Source organism: Sus scrofa, chromosome 5, assembly GCF_000003025.6.
Source record: "Sus scrofa isolate TJ Tabasco breed Duroc chromosome 5, Sscrofa11.1, whole genome shotgun sequence".
In the NCBI taxonomy this organism is placed as follows: domain Eukaryota; kingdom Metazoa; phylum Chordata; class Mammalia; order Artiodactyla; family Suidae; genus Sus; species Sus scrofa.
This window is the reverse complement of record NC_010447.5, coordinates 28,897,140-28,916,947: the sequence shown is the minus strand read 5'-3', so window position 1 is coordinate 28,916,947 and position 19,808 is coordinate 28,897,140. Positions and strand designations below refer to the sequence as shown.

Below are 19,808 nucleotides of genomic sequence, written 5' to 3'. Positions count from 1 at the left end.
TTCTTATGCAGAGTTGTCTGATTTGCAAAGCAAAAAGAAAATCAGGTGTTTTTAATTCAGACACCTTTTCCTTCTCCAAAGATAGGGGAAAATGCCACCAAAGACAGGGTACTCATTTCTTACTGAGATGGACTGGATATTTTTGCCTTTGTGAGGAAATGACTTAATCTAAGGTTGTCTTTTAATAGAAATGCTTACATAGCACACTATATTATGCCAAGGATAACTAAACAAATTAAAGAGAAGTGAAACAATAGTTAACATTTTAACCGCTATTAATAAGGAACTAATCTACTCACACTGTCACAGTTTTTTCAATGTTTCTGATGTAGAAATCCAATGTGATCACAACTTCTGTCTTTTTGTGAACAGTTTCATTATAATCATCTTTAACTAATTCTCTAAAAAATAATAATATTCTCATTAGTTTTGCTAAGGAATTGTTTTCTCATTGTCCACTAATTACACTGCTGTACTACTTTCTGTTCAGAAAAACCTCTTCACAGTCTTTTTTTTTTTTTGGCCATTCCCATGGCATGTAGAAGTTCCCAGGTTAGGGATCGAACCCATGCCACAGCAGGGACTCAACCACAGCAGTGACAATGCCAGATCCTTAACCTCTAGGCTGGTAGGGAACTCCCTTAACACTCCTGATATGTTATGAAAGCCAATTCTCTTTTTATTATTGAAAGCATCTCTGTGACACATCTATCCAGGGCACAAACGATTACTACTTATTAAAAATTAACAGCTTAGAGATGTAAGGCATTAAAATTATATGAAGGAGTAAAAACTAATCTATAATCACACAAACAAGCTAAGTAGCATTACATTTTATACTACTAGAATTTTTACTGCTCACAGTAGACTGTTGTCTCATTTACACTTTTTAAAAAATTTTTTAAGCTTTTGGCAGAGACCCAAGCCATTTCAGTGACAACACTGGAGCCCTAAACTGCTGTGACACAAGGGAAATGCCCATTATATACTTTATTTATTATTTTTTTCCTCTTTTTTTGGCTGTCCTGAGGCATACAGAGTTACCAGGGCCAGGGATCAGATCTGAGCTCAACTGTGACCTGTGCCAGGCTGGGGATGGAACCTGTATCCCAGTGCTCCAGAGATGCTGCCGATCCCATTGCATCACAGGGGGAACTCCCAGATATATACTTTAAATCAATTAATATATTCCTAAAGAAGCAGAATAACATGGTATATAATATAACTGAAGGGCTTTTGATCTATACTAAGGGTCAACAAACTAAGGCCTGATGCTTATTTCTGCTAAGAATGGTATTTACATTTTTAAAGGGTATAAAAACAAAGTGAAAACAAAGAAGAGAACTTGTGTCCCACAAAGTCTAAAATATTTACTAACTGGGAGTCCCCACTGTGACACAGTGGGTTAAGAATCTGACTAGTATCCATAAGAACTCAGGTTTGATCCCTGGCCTCACTCAGTGGATTAAGGATCTGGCATTGCTGTGAGCTGTGGTGTAGGTCGTAGATGCAGCTCAGATCTGGTGTTGCTGTGCTGTGGCTGGCAGCTGCAGCTCCAGCTCCAATTCGACCCCTTCCATGGGAACTTCCATGTGCCACAGGTGCGGTCCTAAAAAAAAAAAAAAAAATTACTGACTGATAAAAAGTCTGCCAACTGTGCATATTAAAACCCATTTTCTCGTGACTTACTGAACTAAAAGCTAATAAGTAAAAGGAATAAAAAGCTTCATGAAGCAGTGACCAGGGCAGGTAACTGCAGCAAGAGAAAATGAGAGCTGTTAGGAACAATGCTACAAAAATAAATGGAGTCCCTGGAGTTCCCATCATGGCTCAGTAGTTAATGAAACTGAATGGTATCCATGAGGATGGGGGTTTGATCCCTGGCCTTGCTCATTGGGTTAAAGATCTGCTGTTGCCTTGAGCTGTGATGTAGGTCACAGACGCAGCTTGGATCCCACATTGCTATGTGTTGTGGCGTAGGCCAGCAGCTGCAGCTCTGATTCGATCCCTAGCCTGGAAACTTCCATATACCTCAGGTGTGGCCATAAAAAGACAAAAAATAAAAATAAAAATAAAAATAAAAATAAATAAGTGGAATCCTCAGCCATAAAAAAGAAGAAAGTAATGCCATTTGCAGCAACATGGATGGAACTAGAGACTCTCATACTAAGTGAAGTAAGTCAGAAAGAGAAGAGAGAGAGACAAATACCCTAAGATATCACTTATATATGGAATCTAATATATGGCACAAATGAACCTATCTACAGAAAAGAAACAAACTTAGGGACCTGGTGAACAGATTTATGTTTACCAAGTGGGAGGGGGAGGGAGTGGGAGTTTGGGGTTAGCTGAAGTAAACCATTGCATTTGGAGTGGATAAGCAATGAGATCCTGCTGTATAGCACAGGGGAACTATATCCAGTCACTTGGGATGGAACATGAAGGAGATAATGTGAGAAAAAGAATACACACACACACACACACACACACACACACACGAATGGGTTATTTTGCTATACAGCAGAAATTGATAGAACTTTGTAAATCAACAGAAAAAATTAAAATTAAAAAAAAAATGGAGTCAACACTTAGATTTCTCCAGAAACCATTTAGTAAAAACAAAGAGGCTTTTTTTTTTTTTTTGCTTTTTAGGACCACACCTGCAGCATGCGGTAGTTCCCAGGCTAGGTCGAATGGGAGCTGCAGCTGCCAGCCAATGCCATAGTCACAGCAACACCAGATTTGAGCCGCATCTGGGACCTACACCATAGCTCAGGGCAACGTGGGATCCTTAACCTGCTGAGCGAGGCCAGGGATCAAACCCGAATCCTCAAGGATACTAGTCGGATTCATTTCTGCTGCACCACAAAGGGAACTCCCTGATTCTTAATGGAAAGAGAAAAGCATAGGCTTACAAACTGGATATGTGAGAACATAAAAAAATATTATGAGCATAAATTTATGAATTTAACATAAAGGTGACAGGAAAACAAAGATCCTTATTCTTTTTGTCTTCTTAGAAGAAGCAGCAGAAGAACAAGAATGAAATGCTTCATACGTGTTCTTGCGAGAAGGGAAGGACAAGTGTGAAGTGGGCATAAACTGTTGTAAGCATTATAAGCATTAAAGCCTAAGAGCGCCAGGAGTCCAGAGAACATGAGGCCATTACTTTGTGTGTATAAAATTCAAAAAAAAGCTTCCAAAGATGTTGATCCACTTTGTGTTTCTTTTGGCCATGGATGCAGCAGCTAGATGTGGATCTCAGTTCCCAGACCAGAAACTGAACCCAGGCCCCAAGGTGAAAGCCCAGAGTTCTAACCACTAGACCACCAGGGAACTCCCCCAAGGATGTTAGGTACTGCTAGAGGCACGACACTTAAAACATATATTCTCCACTTCTATCAGATGGAAAGATGACATACCATATCATAGTCATTCACAAAACATTTCTTAGGTTCACTTTCAGGGAGAGAATACTTAACTAGATGATCAATATTCTGACCTAGAAAAACTATAGTGATTTAATTAAAAAATTAATTTTTGGAAGTTCCAAAAACTTCCAAAGTGTGATGCAGCAGGTTAAGGATCCCGCATTGCTGCAGCTGTGGTGTAGGTCACAACTGCAGTGTGGGTTCGATCCCTGGCCCAGGAACTTTAACATGCCTCGGGTGTGGCAAAAAAAAAAAAAAAAAAGTTTTTAAATTGCTTATCAAGGTGGGTGTATACTCATGCTGCACAATTTCACATGTATTAAATGTCTAAAATACACAAATCTGTAGCTATAGAAAGTATGTTAGTTGTGGTGCAGGGCTAAGAAGTTATGTGGGAAACAGTGGGGGAGGTGGTGACTGCTAATGGGTGCAGGGTTTCTTTGGAGGATAAAAAATTTTCCAAAATTAGTGGTAATGACTGCACGACCCTGTGAATGTAAAAAAAAAAAAAAAAAAAAAAAATCACTGATTTGTACATTTTAACAATAAGTGAATTATGGAGTTCCCATTGTAACAAAGTGGAAATGAATCTGACTAGGAACCATGAGGTTGAGGGTTCGATCCCTGGCCTTGCTCAGTGGGTGTTGCCATGAGCTGTGGTGTAGGTTGCGGACTCGGCTCAGATTCTGAGTTGCTGTGGCTCTGGCGTAGGCTGGCAGCTGTAGCTCTGATGACACCCCTAGCCAGGGAACCTCTATATGCCATAGGTATGGCCCTAAAAAGACAAAAGACCAAAAAAAAAAAAAAAAAAGTGAATTACACAGTATGTGAATTTTATCTCAATAATGCTGTTACAATGTACGTTAACATATGATTGGGTCATTTGCTGTATAGCAGAAAATGACACAACATGGTAAATCAACTATATATCCATTAAAACTTTAAAAAATGAAAAAAAATTAAGGTGGGCACCTTTTAGGTAGGGAAAAAAAAAACTGTTTAAAAAAAATTAAGGAGTTTCATCGCGGCTCAGCGGAAAGAATCTGACTAGTAACCATGAGGACACAGGTTCAATGGCTGACCCTCACTCAGTGGGTTAAAGATCTGGCGTTGCCATGAGCTGTGGTGTAGGTTGCAGTCATGGCTTGGATCTGGCATTGCTGCGGCTGTGGTGTAGGACGGCAGCTACAGCTCCAATCTGACCCCTAGCCTGGGAACTTCCATGTGCCATGGGTGCGGCCCTAGAAAGATAAAAAAAAAAAAGTTGAGTGTATACTTAATTTGGGAAAAGGGAGGGAAATGGAGGAAGATTCTGAGGACGCAAACCCTAAAAGAAGCATAGGTTGTACTGAAGTTTATAACAATGTCAAAGGCTTCTGAGAGAAATAACAGCCAAATCGAGGTCACTGGAAAAGGAATTCACTTGCCATCACATCATAAAATGTGATTTAAATTTTAAAATTCAGATACTATTTGTCCTAGTTATCTCACAAGGTTTTTATAGGAATCAAATGGAAAAACAGCTGCTGAATGTTTTGTGAACTAAATGTGAAACAAACATATTTTAATAAAAATCATGCATCTGGCCCTACCTAGTCTAAAGAGGTCAAGTACCAATGATAGGTGATTATCAGTTATTCAGTGAGGCCTATGTGAAGATCAATTTTCAAATTTCAATCCATTACTTACATCAACCATCGTATCCCCTTTCGCATTAATTCCTGATAAAGCAGCAAGGTACTGGCAATTCTACAGGCATAACACACAATTCCTGTTATTGCCTAATGAAAAAATACAAATTTCAAATTGATATAAATATCAGTATTTGGTGCTAACTGTATGTAGCACAGGGTAAGAAAAACTTTCACACAAAATTTTTCAAGCTTTTGTGTTTGCATCATCAAAAACACAATAAGCCAATTTCTAAAAGCTAAGGACAGATATCATTGTAATAAATATCTCATCTTTAACATGATAATGGTCTCAATGGGGAAAATTTTCTTATGACTTCAAGAATATAAAGTAAAGAAAGAACACAAAATAATTTGCAATGGATAACAACCTAAATGAAAAATATCCTATAGGTGTATATAAATAAGATATATTTTTTACTGCTTCCATTACTGATGAATATTTTTGGCCACACCCATGGCATGTGGAAGTTCCTGGGCCAGGGATCAAACCCATGCCACAGCAGTAGCCAGAGCCACAACAGTGACAAGGCGGGACCCTTAACCAGCTGAGCCACCAGGGAACTCCACTGATAAGATAATTTTAATTCAGATGTTTCAATAGTAATTTAATTAAATACTAACCTTAGCCACGCTGGCATCCCCATCTAAATCATAACGTGGATGCACTTTAGGGAGGGAAACTGAAATATGAAGTGAAATAACTAAAGTCAGAAATGAAAAATTATGAATTATTTTATCCTTTACACATCAAACTTTAAATTAAATATTAACATCTTAATCACCTCTAAATTAAACATCAGTTGTAAAACTCTTTAATGTTCTTTTCTTGGTTAAAAAAACACTTGAAAAAAAAACGCTTATTCCTTAACTAATTACCTGCACTATTTCTAATGAGTTTCCCTTCTTTTCTTAGGTATATTCCAATATAACAAGCTCAATGCTTTTCTTTTCTTTTTTTTTTTTTTTTTTGTCTTTTCTAGGGCCACTCCTGTGGCATATGGAGGTTCCCAGGCTAGGGATCTAATGGGAGCTGTAGCCGCCAGCCTATGCCACAGGCACAGCAACACCAGATCCGAGCCGCATCTGCAACCTAGACCACAGCTCATGGCAACGCTGGATCGTCAGCCCACTGAGCAAGGCCAGGGATCAAACCCGCAACTTCAGGGTTCCTAGTCAGATTCGTTAACCACTGCGTCACATTGGGAACTCCTCAATGCTTTTCTTTAAATATAAATCAAATCCCAAAGATTCAAACAGAAATGTAAAAGTTTGGGTAATTTTTTTTACCACTAGAAAGTAATAATTTAAAAGTTTCCAAAATGCAGATCTAATTTTCTTAGACTCCAAAGTCTGGCAAAGTGTCCTATTCACCCTGGACACAATAAAAATTTTCTGAAATTTATGACACAAAAGATTATTCTGAGTATTAGTACAATACTAAAAGCAGAGAGCTACAGTAAAGCATATATGACAAACTATTTTACCATTTTATAAACAAAATATTTAAGCTGCCTACAAGGCTTTTTAATTTTACTGCTACTCTCATTCATCTAATTTGCAAAATTTTAATTTTTAAAATTTTAATTTTTTATAAAAGTTCTACATTATTGTCACCACCAACCAATTTTATGAAGATGACAATCATTTTCACAGATTGTTTTTTTTCCTTAAATGGCCAGTAAGAACAACAGGAACAAGTCCAACTTACTTTTTTCATATATCAATCCTATGGTACTCAGAGGTTCCCGGCTTACTACAAAGATGGGATTTTCCTCAGTAGTTTCAGGGAAGTGCTGTGCCAGTCTTCCAGGTTCTAGAACTAAACGTCGTCCTTCATATATAAGTTCTTGATTTGAAGAAATAATTTTGGTTTGTTTATACACCAGTTCATGAAACACAGTAGCACTAGGGAAGAAAAATCCAGAAGGACAACATAATCAGGGGAAAATAAGAGGTAAATTTTATTCTTTTTTGATGAGAGCCACAACATTCATTTCTCAATGATATTTTCAGATCATGACCAGTCCACAGAAATGCTGCTCTGTGCATATGGCTACTATAAACTCTATTTAACTGAAAACCTCACATAACTTGTATATACAGCAATCAACCCTAAATATTTTTATGTTTGGACACCTATTCTGGATATGTGCAATACACAGCAGTCTTTTTTTTTTTTTGCCCTTGCCTATGGCATGCAGAAGGTTCCAGGCCAGGGATCAAACCTGCACCACAGCAGTGACCTGAGCCATAGCAAGTGACTAGACTGGATCCCTAACTGCTAGATCACCAGGGAGCTCCAAGAAGTCTTAATATTTAATAATAGGGAGACAACATAGCAGGGAGTTTAAGAGCACTGACTCTGGCATCAGAACAGCTGGGTGCAAATTCCAGATCTGCAACTTACCACTTACTTGCTGTATTACCTTTGGTTACTTAATTTCTCTGTGTTGAGTTTCCTCATCTATAAAATAGGAGTAACAGTCCCCACATCACAGAATTGTTGTGAGGACTAAATGACTTAAATATATGAAGTACTGAGAACAATACTCACAACATGACTATATAATGGCTGTTAAACTAATAAAATCAGATATTTTCAAAATCGTGTTTGGGGGAAAAAGGTAGATTCTCCCTAAATAGATCAATGAAATCAAAGAAACATTCCAGCAGCAATACTCTGATGTATCTCTGCCAGAAAGCTGCTGCTATGATTTTTGGCTCAGGTTTTGGTGGGCTTTTTGTGTTCAAGTGTACTAAAATGAAACAGTGGCCAACATCTAACTATGATACCTATCTATTCAGGTTATTAAATACCAAAATAAAGACGAATAATGTATTTTAACCTAATGTCACATTACTATTATTTTATTCATTATATTTAACACTTATAATATTACTATTATATTAGGTATAGATACTAGACAAAAATATCTAAAATATTATTCCATCTAATTGATTTTATTTCTTAATAAAACTAGCAGTGAAAGTCTCTTTTTAAGCTTTATGAGGCATCGAAATGTTATCTGAATCTTGTCAAAACAGAAACTAAGGCACACAGAATGGGTGTAATATTTTTTTCTCTTTCATTTAAAAAAATTGTTTATTGTGAGATCATTGTAGATTGATGTACAGCTGAAAGAAACTATATGAAGAGATGCTGTATATATCCTTCACTCAGTTTCCTCCACTGGTTAACATCCTGCATAAGCACAGTACATTACAATCAGGATACTGATACTGATATAATATACTTCTCTTATTCAGATTCCCCTCGTTTCACATGTAAAGGTGTATGCATTGGTTATACATAGTTTATCACATGGGTAGGCTTTGGTCACATGATACAATTTTTTTTTTTAACATAAAACAAATGATTATTTCCCTAGCATTCAGGGCTTATGCCACATATGCAAATAAAAACTATACTCTCTTTAAGACTTATGTTTTACTATTTTTTAAGTGACAGTACAATATTCTTAATAAAACCTGGCCCATTTATTAATGAATGCTATTTGTGGTTATGTGATGATGTAATTGGATAGAAGACGGAAATGAAAATAATCTTATCCAACTTCAGTTTAAGAACAAGCTAATTTACCTGTAAATTTTAGAAAACTGATCCTTTTACTGCAAAGATAAATGAAAAGGAGTTTATAAAGCACTTGAACATCATTTTCTAAGCAGGAAGTGGGTGCCTTTGGTGAAGCTGAGACATATTTTCTATTTCCTTTCCTGATTTATGAAGATATGTAATTACTTCCTATTATTTACTTATTTTTGGCTATACCCAAGGCATGTCCAGGGATTAAACCCACACCAAAGCAGAAACCCAAACTACTGCAGTGACAACGCTGGATCTGTAAGCCATTGCACCACAAGAGAACTCTGAGATATGCAATTATAATATAACATGACATTATAATATGGCAACAAAAAAATAAAGAGGTACTTACGTATTATAGCTATGAATATAAATCTTATGAGCAGTCATTTGTTGTAGAGAAAAAACATGAATTATCATTCGGTGAAGTATATCACTAGTTTCTGCAAAAAACTGGTCAAAACCCCAACACTTTTCCTGATCCGCCTCAAGGATGTTTGCAAGAACAGGGGTAAGAAGAACTTGAAGACCCCTAAAATAGTATTGAAAAAAGTTACTTGAAGAAGGAATGTGTCCTATTTTGCTCAGGTACAAAATCATAATATTTACCAACAAATTAAAGGAACTGCTATTACTATTATTAGATTAGGTTCATTTAAAATTTTTAAAAATCTGCAACTTTCCATAGATGCAGGTAATCCCGGTTTAGTATTACTCATCAATGAATGAATCAAGGATTATGGTGTTTTTATGATAGCTTTTACTGATTATTTTGATTCTCTTCTTTCCAAGTTTCCTCACTCTTCCAAACACATTCTAACATTGTATGTACAGAGCTATCCAGGTGAGATCAGCTGATTGGAACCAAGTGGTCATAAGGATAAGATAACAGTTTAATTTCAGGGTCATTAATGTCCTTTTTTTTTTGCCACCCCAAGGCATATGGAGTTCCCGAACCAGAGACTGAACCTGAGCTGCAGCTTCGACTTATGCCACAGCTGCAGCAATGTCAGATCCTTAACCCACTGCACCAGGCTGGGGATCGAGCTCACATCCCTGCTGCTGCTGAGACACTATCGACCCTGTTGTGTCCTTTTATTATAATATATCACTCCAACACAGTTTTTTTATGTTGAACTTATGTGCCTTTTGCAGTATACTTTTTTTTTTTTTTCTTCTTGCCTTTTCTAGGGCCGCTCCCGAGGCATATGGAGGTTCCCCAGGCTAGGGGTTGAATCGGAGCCATAGCCACTGGCCTACGCCAGAGCCACAACAACTCGGGATCCGAGCCGCGTCTGTGACCTACACCACAGCTCACGGCAACGCCGGATCCTTAACCCACTGAGCAAGGCCAGGGATTGAACTCGCAACCTCATGGTTCCCAGTCGCATTCGTTAACCACTGTGCCACAACAGGAACTCCTGCAGTATGCTTCTTTACAAAGGAAAATTACTATAATCATCTAGGGATCAATTAGTGCCAATTCAACTAGGAATAATTTTGACTAATAAACTTAAATATTAAAAAAAGGAAGTAACTATTCTTTCTCATGCTTTCACTGAATTTTAAAATGTGCTTAAACAGACTCAATTGGCCAGATGGCAGCATATACGTTAGTTAAGCAAGAATCAACCCAGAAATATTTGCTAAAACTATCAGGAAAGAGAGTCTTTTCACTGAGCTTCCAAAACTGAGACTATGAGTCTGGGAATGCCAGCAGCCATATTGTGCTGCCAGGAAAAAGCTTGACTGAAAGCAAATAGAAACCAGAGAAAAGTAGAACGGAACGATTTGTAGAGACCAAGTCTTGATGACATAGTCTGAATCTGGGGATTCAGCTGGGCTTTGAGCTACATACACATGTGAACTTTTAATTACAATCTATTTCCTTTTTCATTTACACATGGTGAGTTAGCTTTTTCTCCATGGCTATCCAGTCTTGGCTAATTAATATATATAAGAAAGAAGATGGGGAGTTCCTGTCGTGGCGCAGTGGAAACGAGTCTGACTAGGAACCATGAGGTTGCAGGTTCAATTCCTGGCCTTGCTCAGTGGGTTGAGGATCTGGTGTTGCCGTGAGCTGTGGTGTAGGTCACAGACGCGGCTCGAATCTGGCGTTGCTGTGGCTCTGGCGTAGGCCAGCGGCTACAGCTCCCATTAGACCCCTAGGCTGGAAACCTCCATATGCCGCGGTACGGCCCTAAAAAGACAAAAGAAAAGATAATAATAATAATAATAATAATAATAATAATAATAATAATAAAAGAAAGAGGATGGTTATCTTTTTTTTTTTGCAGTTGTAACATTTTTCATTGCTGATTTGTAGTACTTAGAGTCCTTACTATTTTATTTCATTTTTTTGTCTTTTTAGGGCCGCACCTGAGGCACATGGAAGTTCCCAGGCTAGGGGTCGAATGGGAGCTACAGCTGCTGGCCTATACCACAGCCACAGCAACACCAGAGTGAAGCCTCGTCTGTGACCTACACCACAGCTCATGGCAATGCTGGATCCTTAACCCACCGATGGAGGCCAGGGATCAAACCTGCGTCTTCATGGATATTAGATTAATTTCCACTGAGCCACAATGGGAACTCCCATGAGTCTTTACTCTTTTAAAAAAATCATATATTGGAGTTCCCGTTGTGGCACTGCAGAAACGAATCCGACTGGGAACCATGAGTTGCGGGTTTGATCCCTGGCCTTGCTCCGTGGGTTAAGGATCTGGCATTGCCGTGAGCTGTAGTGTAGGTCGCAGACGTGGCTCAGATCCCACATTGCTGTGGCTGTGGCGAAGGCCAGCAGCTAAGCTCTGATTAGATCCCTAGCCTGGGATGCCTCAAGCGTGGCCCTAAAAAGACAACAACAACAACAAAAATATATATATGTACCTTCTGATACCTAAGCAGTTTTTACTAAAGAATTTATAACTTGGTGTGTTAAAGACTGATTAGTTAGAAAAGGCCTGTTACTCTCTTGAAATATGCAATATATAGTTCAGATTGTCAAATTATTGATGCTAAGTTTCAGCAATATAGTTATTAAACAGCAAGTGTTCATTTCCTGACCCCTTTAAATTTTATCAGTTTTGCTTGCAATCCCCCAAATTGGTATTTTTTAAATCAAAATTTAACACAGGTCACTATTATAATATTAAATCTCTGCTCTCTACAATAAAGTGACTTTCTCTTGGTAATTCTAGCTTCATGGCACAATTTCATTTTGGAGACTTTTCTTTAAAACACAAAAATGGAACTGTCAGAACAGTGGTTTTCAAAATGATTTCAGCAGTGGAACTATTGGTTTAAATGAGTTTTCATAGAAATTAATACATAAAATGATTGGAGATATTTTATTATTTTATTAGCATGTGATATATATACATATAATTCAGATAAATATTTTGAATAAAAATTTATTTATTTACATGCTGAAAGATATTTAAAAAAGCACCCACGGATTACAAAAGGAAATTAAGCCAGTGAATCATAACCTGTGTGTGTGTTCACTTGCAAATTACACAATTACTGCACTCAGGAAAAACAGAAGTTACTTTAGTAATTACAAATTCTAAACATTGATGAGTGTCTTAGCTTTATTTCCAGAGTAAAATCTAAAATAAATAATCAAAACTAATACATTTTTCTCTGTGATAACAGGATTCAACATAATTTGAGTTCTGGCTGCTATATTAAGTAGAACCATAAGAACATCTGAAATGCGGGAAAAAGTAGTAGAAAACTGTTATTTCTCACCTTTTGAATAATACGATTACTTTTTGAAAATGAAGACAACATTAAACTTCTTGAGCATTTCTTTTTTTAGAATTCTAGTTATTCCTGTCTATACCTCTGTTCGTGCTCTGTCATTTTGAAGGTCAGCACAAAAGACACCAAGGTCCTAAGCTGGCTCCTGACAATGGACACAGTTCTGAGATCAGTGACTAGCAATCTCAAAAATATACGTATGCCCTATGTCCTAACAGAGAGTTGGCAAAATTATTAACATAGATCAGAACCAATCTTTACATTGTCACAAGGACAAAAATCACAAATCAAGGCACATACTTTAAAAACATCTACTGAAAAATTTAAACAAAACAATACTGCACTGAAATATCTGTGACTTTAGTCAACAAAGATTCCAAACGCCACAGGAGAGAACTGGGTACAATAATACTCACCGAGAAAGGCTACAAGAAACAGGCATGTCTCCACTCCAGTCAATTGGCCCGTTCTCTGCCTTCTGTACTCCAGATATGGCACCAGAAGGCTTTCCAGTAATTATTTTATACCTTAGGAGAAATAAGAGCAGATTAAAATAAGCAGTCTGTTACTGCATAGCCAATCAATGGGCTTTGCAAAAATATTTCCTCAGTTGCCCCTACAATTATCTACTAGATGAAACTTTGTGACTGATGCTCAGAGGATCCATAAAACAATCAAAATACTTTGAATCTGACTGACTGAAGTAGAGTAGTGGTTGTACGATTATTTTATATATTCCACAATTAATTTTCATTTGGGCTTTCACAGTGCCATATAACAGCATCTTGATGTTCACAACAAAAATAGTAATTTTTCCATCCAAAAAAATTGAGTGAACACAGAAAAGTTATTACAGAATGTATCTAAACCATGAAAAAAGCATCTAGTCCATATGACTCCCATTTTTCAAAGGCACAGTCAACTGGACCATGTTATTACTGCAGAATGAACAATATTAGCTTTCTTTAAAAAAAAAGATAAAACTATAAATAACAGTATCAGGAAGTTTTTGCATATTGAAAAAATAAATACACATATAGGAATAGATGTGTCTACAAAAATTAAAAGCTAAACTTTAATCTGCATCTTGATAAAGGTGATAAAAATAAAGATGAATTGAAGAAAGAGATGAATAGGGAAGTAAGAGAATACTAGTAAAGACGGAGACAAGGTAATGAAAGCAGCCCTTTAGGTTTCAGCACTTTCCAAGACAAAACCTGAAAGTAGGACAGAAATGAGGTTCAGGCCTTCCAGAACACTTTTACTCAGATGAAAACATAAATCATAACACAGCAGAATCTTACGTAAGTTTACAAATGGTATTTTTTGCATAAATTGTTAGTTTAATTTCTAAATAAGTGTACGCTGAGCAAATCAATACAGTCTTAAAAAAAAAAAACTAGTACAAGTGATTTAGACTGCTTGCTGCTTCCTTAGGAGAAGCAGCCTGGATTTCTGCCTTAAGAGAATTTTCAGAGATGAAGGAAATTAATGTGAAAAATAAACTGCACTCATGTGGGAACAATATGACTGTGGAAAGTAGAGATATGTGAGATTAATGGAAGAAAAGAAGTGAAAGGATTGGGAGTTCCCGTCATGGAAACAAATCTGACTAGTAGTATCCATGAGGACTCAGGTTCGACCCCTGGCCTCGCTCAGCAGGTTAAGGATCCAGCATTGCCGTGAGCTGTGGTGTAGGTTGCAGACGTGGCTCGGATCCTGAGTTACTGCGGCTCTGGCATAGGCTTGGCGGCTACAGCTCCGATTCAACCCCCAGCCTGGGAACCTCCATATGCCGTGGGTGCAGACCTAGAAAAGTCAAAAAGACAAAAAACAAACAAACAAAAACAAAAAAAGAGTGAAATCCTCAGAAATAAAGGCAACTATTTAAAAAACAAAAAAGAAGTGGAAGGATGAATGGCAGATTTTTTTTTGTTTGTTTTTGGTCTTTGCCTTTTTTTTTTGCCTTTTCTAGGGCCACGCCCATGGCACATAGAGGTTCCCAGGCTAGTGGTCTAATTGGAGCTGTAGCTGCAAGCTTATGCCACAGCCACAGCAACGTAGGATCCAAGCCGCGTCTGTGACCTACACCACATCTCACAGCAACGCCGGATCCTTAACCCACTGAGCAAGGCCAGGGATCAAACCCGCAACCTCATGATTCCCAGTTGCATTCGTTAACCACTGAGCCACGATGAGAACTCCCAGAATTCTTAATTTAGAAAAGGCTTATTAAATTCCTGAAAATATTTAGCTAATTAAGATCCATATATACATACATTCATTAACATGTAAAGAGATGCTGAGGGATCAATACTACTATAATGTGAGATAAATACACTGCTTCATTAACATCAGTAGTCATAAGAAGCTGAGTTTCTGTGCAAATAAAGAAAAAAATTCTTCTAATGGTACTTATCTGACCACATGTTAGGTCAAATAAAATCATCAGAAATTCCTATTTGCTTATGAGTCATTATTTCCTTTATTAGTGAGCATTGCACTTTTAAAATCAATCTATCCATCAATCTATCTATCTTTTTACTATATACCTATGGTACATGGAAGTTCCCAGGCAATGGGTTGAATCAGAGCTATAGCTGTGGCCTACGCTGGATCCAAGCTGCATCTGTGACCTATACCACACCTTGTGGCAATGCCAGATCCTTAACCCTAGTGAGGCCAGAAATCGACCCTGCATCCTCACAGAGACAACATTGGGTCCTTCACCTGATGAGCCACAACGGGAACTCCTTAAGTTGTCTTTGAGCTTATGGTCTTTTAATTTTTTTATGGTTGCACCTTCAGCATATGGAAGTTCTTGGGCCAGAGATCAAATCAGAGCTTCAGTTTTAGCCTACACAGGATCCCTTAACCAACTGTGCTGGGCCAGGGATCAAAGTGACACCTCTGCAGCAACCCGAGCTGCTGCAGTTGGATTCTTAACTCACTGTGCCATAGTGGGAACTCCTTTAAAATATATATATACATATATATACTTTTTTTTTTTTGGCTGTACTAGCAAAATGTGGATGTTCCTGGGCCAGGGATCAAACCTGTGTCACAGTAGCACAATGCTGGATCCTTAACCCACTGTGCCACAAGGGAACTCCTACAATAGTGATTTTACACACAGTAATTATTTCCTAATAATTATGGCAGAAGGTGAATGTGTAGTGTACTAGTAAAGTGTATTCAGTCTTTGTACTGAAACTGCAAAACTAGAAAAAAAACGTAATATGACACTAAATGTTATCTTTGAAATGGTTAAAGGAATCAGGTCAGGCCCGAGTAAGAACTATCTTTCTCTTTTTTTTTTTTTCTTCATTTTTTTAGGGCCGTACCTGTGATACATGGAGGTTCCCAGGCTAGCGGTCAAACTGGAGCTACAGCTGCCAGCCTAAGCCACACCGCTGAAATGCCAGATCCAAGCCAAGTCTGCAAACTACACTGTAGCTCGTGGCAACTCTGGATCCTTTAATACACTGAGCGAGGCCTGGGATTGAACCCATATCCTCCTGGATACTATGTTAGGTTCTCTTTTTTTGTTGTTGTTTTGTTTTTTGGTTTTTTTTTTTTTTTGCCTTTTTAGGGCCACTCCCATAGTATATAGAGGTTCCTAGGCTAGGGGTCCAGTCAGAGCTACAGCTGCCGGCCTAGTCACAGCCGCAGCAATGCCAGATCTGAGCCATGTCTGCGACCTACACCACACAGCTCACCACAATGCCGGATCATTAACCCACTAAGAGAGGCCAGGAATCAAACCCGCAACCTCATGGTACCTAGTTGGATTCATTTCCGTTGCGCCATGATGGGAACTCCTATGTCAGGTTCTTAACCTGCTGAGCCACAATGGGAACTCCTACATTTCTTTTTGATTCAGTAATGGTTCTATTATTCCACAGAAGTACTATTTTTCTTAAACATATGGAGGAAAAAGCCTGATGAGCATACAAAGATAACTAAATACACAGTGCGTTTAAATAAAATCCAAAAGCAGCATATTTTTAATGATGGACCAAAGACTGGATGTCACTTATACTTTATGCATAAGATAGTTAAATACGGTGTGAAACACTATACCTATATACTTTTATAAGGCTTTTTTTTTTTTTTTTTTTTTTTTTTGCTTTTTAGGCCTCACTTGTGGCATATACAAGTTCTCAGGCTAGGGGTCGAATTAGAGCTACCGCTGCCAGACTATGCCACAGCCACAGCAATGCTGGATCCGAGCTGCGCCTGTGACCTACATCACAGCTCACAGCAATGCCAGATGGCCGACCCAATGAGCGAGGCCAGGAACCGAACCTGCATCCTCATGGATACTAGTCAGGTTTGTTTCTTCTGTGCCACATTGGGAACTCCAAGGCTGTATTCTTACTAAAAAACCAAATAGCTTAAATACTAGAAATGATAGTTCAAATCAATTTTCAGTAGCACACGCCTCTAACAAGACACAAACAAAATAAGAAAGATATACATTTAAAAAATTATTTCTAATGTGAGATGGAGAAGTCACTTACATCACTTCCTTATTCCTACGTGGCCCTTCAAATGGCCTAAATGGCAGTGATCCAGTAGCTGCATGGTAAAATGTTACCCCAATGCTCCAAAGATCAACTGTTGCTCCATATTTTTTCTGATGATCTTTTCTTAGCACAGCTCTCTCATACATATCAGGATGCTTTAAGAAAGAAAAGAAAAACCTACTAACTTGTATTCTAGGGTAATACACAAAAATGGGTATTTTAAAATACCAAGACATGCAAGCACATTTTCCTAATAATTTCACTTCCTCAATCTGAAAAGACTAGTTCATGTCTTTCCATATCTCTCCTCGAACCTCCGATACCACTTCCTTCAGTCGTCACTTTTGATGACCTCACTTCATATTTCAATAAGGAAACGGAAGCAATCAGAGATCAGCTCTCCCTTATGTCTTTTACCAAATATCAACCTACCTGAATTTGTGTCCGGAGCCAGGCCTACTTTCCAGTTAGAATAAAACTGCTCCTAGCAAAGACTGGTTTTTTCATCTGTGCTGTGGGGCCCATCATATTATCTCACCAATTCCAGAAATCAATTTCTGCAACAACTCCTTTTATTTTATGTATCAATTTTCTTCCTTTCTATTGGATCATTCCTTTTGGCTTACACACACACACTTTAATATCTCCCATTTTTTAAAAAAACATAAACTGACCCACAACCCTTTGTAGCTATCACCCAATTCTCAGTTTCCCACCACAGCAAAACTCAAAATAACTGTCGACGCTTCAACTGTCTTATTTCCTCATCTCCCATTCAGGCCTATGGCATTAAATGGTACCTACATCCTTTACCAAAACTATCTCTTATCCTGAGCTGTGGTATCCTTCTGTTTTCTTTTGTTGTTGTTGTCTTTTTTTTTTTTTAAGGGCTGCACCTGTGGCATATGGAGGCTCCCAGGCTAGGGGTCCAATTGGAGCTGTAACTGCCAGCCTACACCACAGCCACAGCAATGCGGGATCTGAGCCACATCTGCGACCTATACCACAGCTCATGGCAACACCAGATCCTTAACCCACTAAGCGAGGCCAGGGGTTGAACCCATGTCCTCACAGATGCTAGTCGGGTTCGTTAACCACTGAGCCACAATGGGAATTCCAACGCTACTGTTTTCTTGAATGTCTAAAAGGCAGCTTAAACCTAACGTATCCAAAATAGACCCTTGGTCTTTCGACTCAAGTCTGTTTCCTTCTAATCTTTATCCTTTAAGTAAATGGTACTATCATCTACCCAGCTGCTCATACCCGAAATATATCAGGCAGCCTAGATTCCTTTCCCTCAACCTTTACATGCAATCCATTGGAACAAGTCACACGGGCTCTGAAATGAAAATTTAATTTTCTAGAATTAATTCAGAGGATTAGCCTAATAGGTACAGCGGGAGCTACAGCAACTTAGACAAGTAGCTGGTCTGATGTTAAATACATATCCTTAAGCAGAGAAGACACTATGATAACAGTTGTGGAAAACAGATGTATCGTATAGGACATGGCTTAGGAGCTTACAGATCCAGACAAAGATTCTGATGGACATTAAGCTCTGCAGAGGACAACCAGAGGTCATATATGCTTAGCCTCATGACATCTGTCTTTATGTAAGTTATACACTGGAATTCTAAGATTCCTGAAAGACAAAGTTACAAGAGTGTACTTTGGATCAAAGCAGAGTCATTGCCCAAATGATCCCAAACCAAAACGATGCCTTATGACTTTATGATATTTGTCAGTGGCCCAAGGGCCTGGGAACCAATGCAGATGCTACTGCTGAGAGGGTTTCTAAAAAATATAATTTATTATTATTTTTAAATTTTAATTAATTAATTAATTTATTTATTTATTTTTGTCTTTTTGCTATTTCTTTGGGCCGCTCCAGCGGCATATGGAGGTTCCCAGGCTAGGGGTCTAATCGGAGCTGTAGCCACTGGCCTACGCCAGAGCCACAGCAACGAGGGATCCGAGCTGCGTCTGCAACCTACACCACAGCTCACGGCAACGCCAGATCCTTAACCCACTGAGCAAGGACAGGGACTGAACCCGCAACCTCATGGTTCCTAGTCGGATTCATTAATCACTGCGCCACGACGGGAACTCCTAAAAAATATAATTTATGAATCTGACTCCCAAAGGGTTACAATCCCTGGATTATTATTTTAGGGAGGATGAGTGGGACTACTCTTTTGGGAAATACGTTTTAATAAGAAATCAAAGGAGGTGATAAGCACGAGAGGTTTAAAGTGAGTATCTAAACCTCCTAGAGGAAAACACAGGCCAAACACTCTGTGACATAAATGACAGCAACATCTTCTCAGATCCACCTATCAGAGTATTGACAATAAAAAGAAAAATAAACAAATGGGACCTACTCAAACTTCAAAGTTTCTGCACAGCAAAGGAAACCCTAAACAACACAAAAAGACAACCCACAGAATGGGAGAAAATCTTTGCAAGTGAATCGACTGACAAGGGATTAATCTCCAAAATTTATAAACACCTTCTCCAGCTCAATACCAAAAAAACAAACAACCCCATCAAAAAATGGGCAGAAGATCTAAACAGATAGTTCTTCAAAGAAGACATACACGTGGCCAAAAAACACATGAAAAGATGTTCTACGTCACTCATTATTAGAGAAATACAAATCAAAACCACGATGAGGTACCACCTTACACCAAATGGCCATCATCCAAAAGTTTACAAACATTAAGTGCTGGAGAGGGTGTGGAGAAAAAGGAACCCTAGTACACTGTTGGTGGGATTGTAAATTGGT

The 19,808-nt window shown here is 38.3% G+C and overlaps 1 protein-coding gene across 4 annotated transcripts in view; it reads right to left on the bottom strand.

Moving 5' to 3' along the window:
* Positions 1 to 19,808, bottom strand: part of TBK1 (TANK binding kinase 1) — a 49,755-nt gene that overhangs the window by 13,017 nt on the left and 16,930 nt on the right. For all 4 annotated transcript variants that reach the window (XM_021090852.1, XM_021090853.1, XM_021090854.1 and 1 more), the window contains 7 exon segments: positions 17,018 to 17,178; positions 12,911 to 13,021; positions 9,082 to 9,261; positions 6,834 to 7,030; positions 5,747 to 5,805; positions 5,121 to 5,212; positions 300 to 401 (listed from right to left, as the gene is read on the bottom strand). In XM_021090852.1, the coding sequence (XP_020946511.1) occupies positions 300 to 401; positions 5,121 to 5,212; positions 5,747 to 5,805; positions 6,834 to 7,030; positions 9,082 to 9,261; positions 12,911 to 13,021; positions 17,018 to 17,178 (902 nt within the window).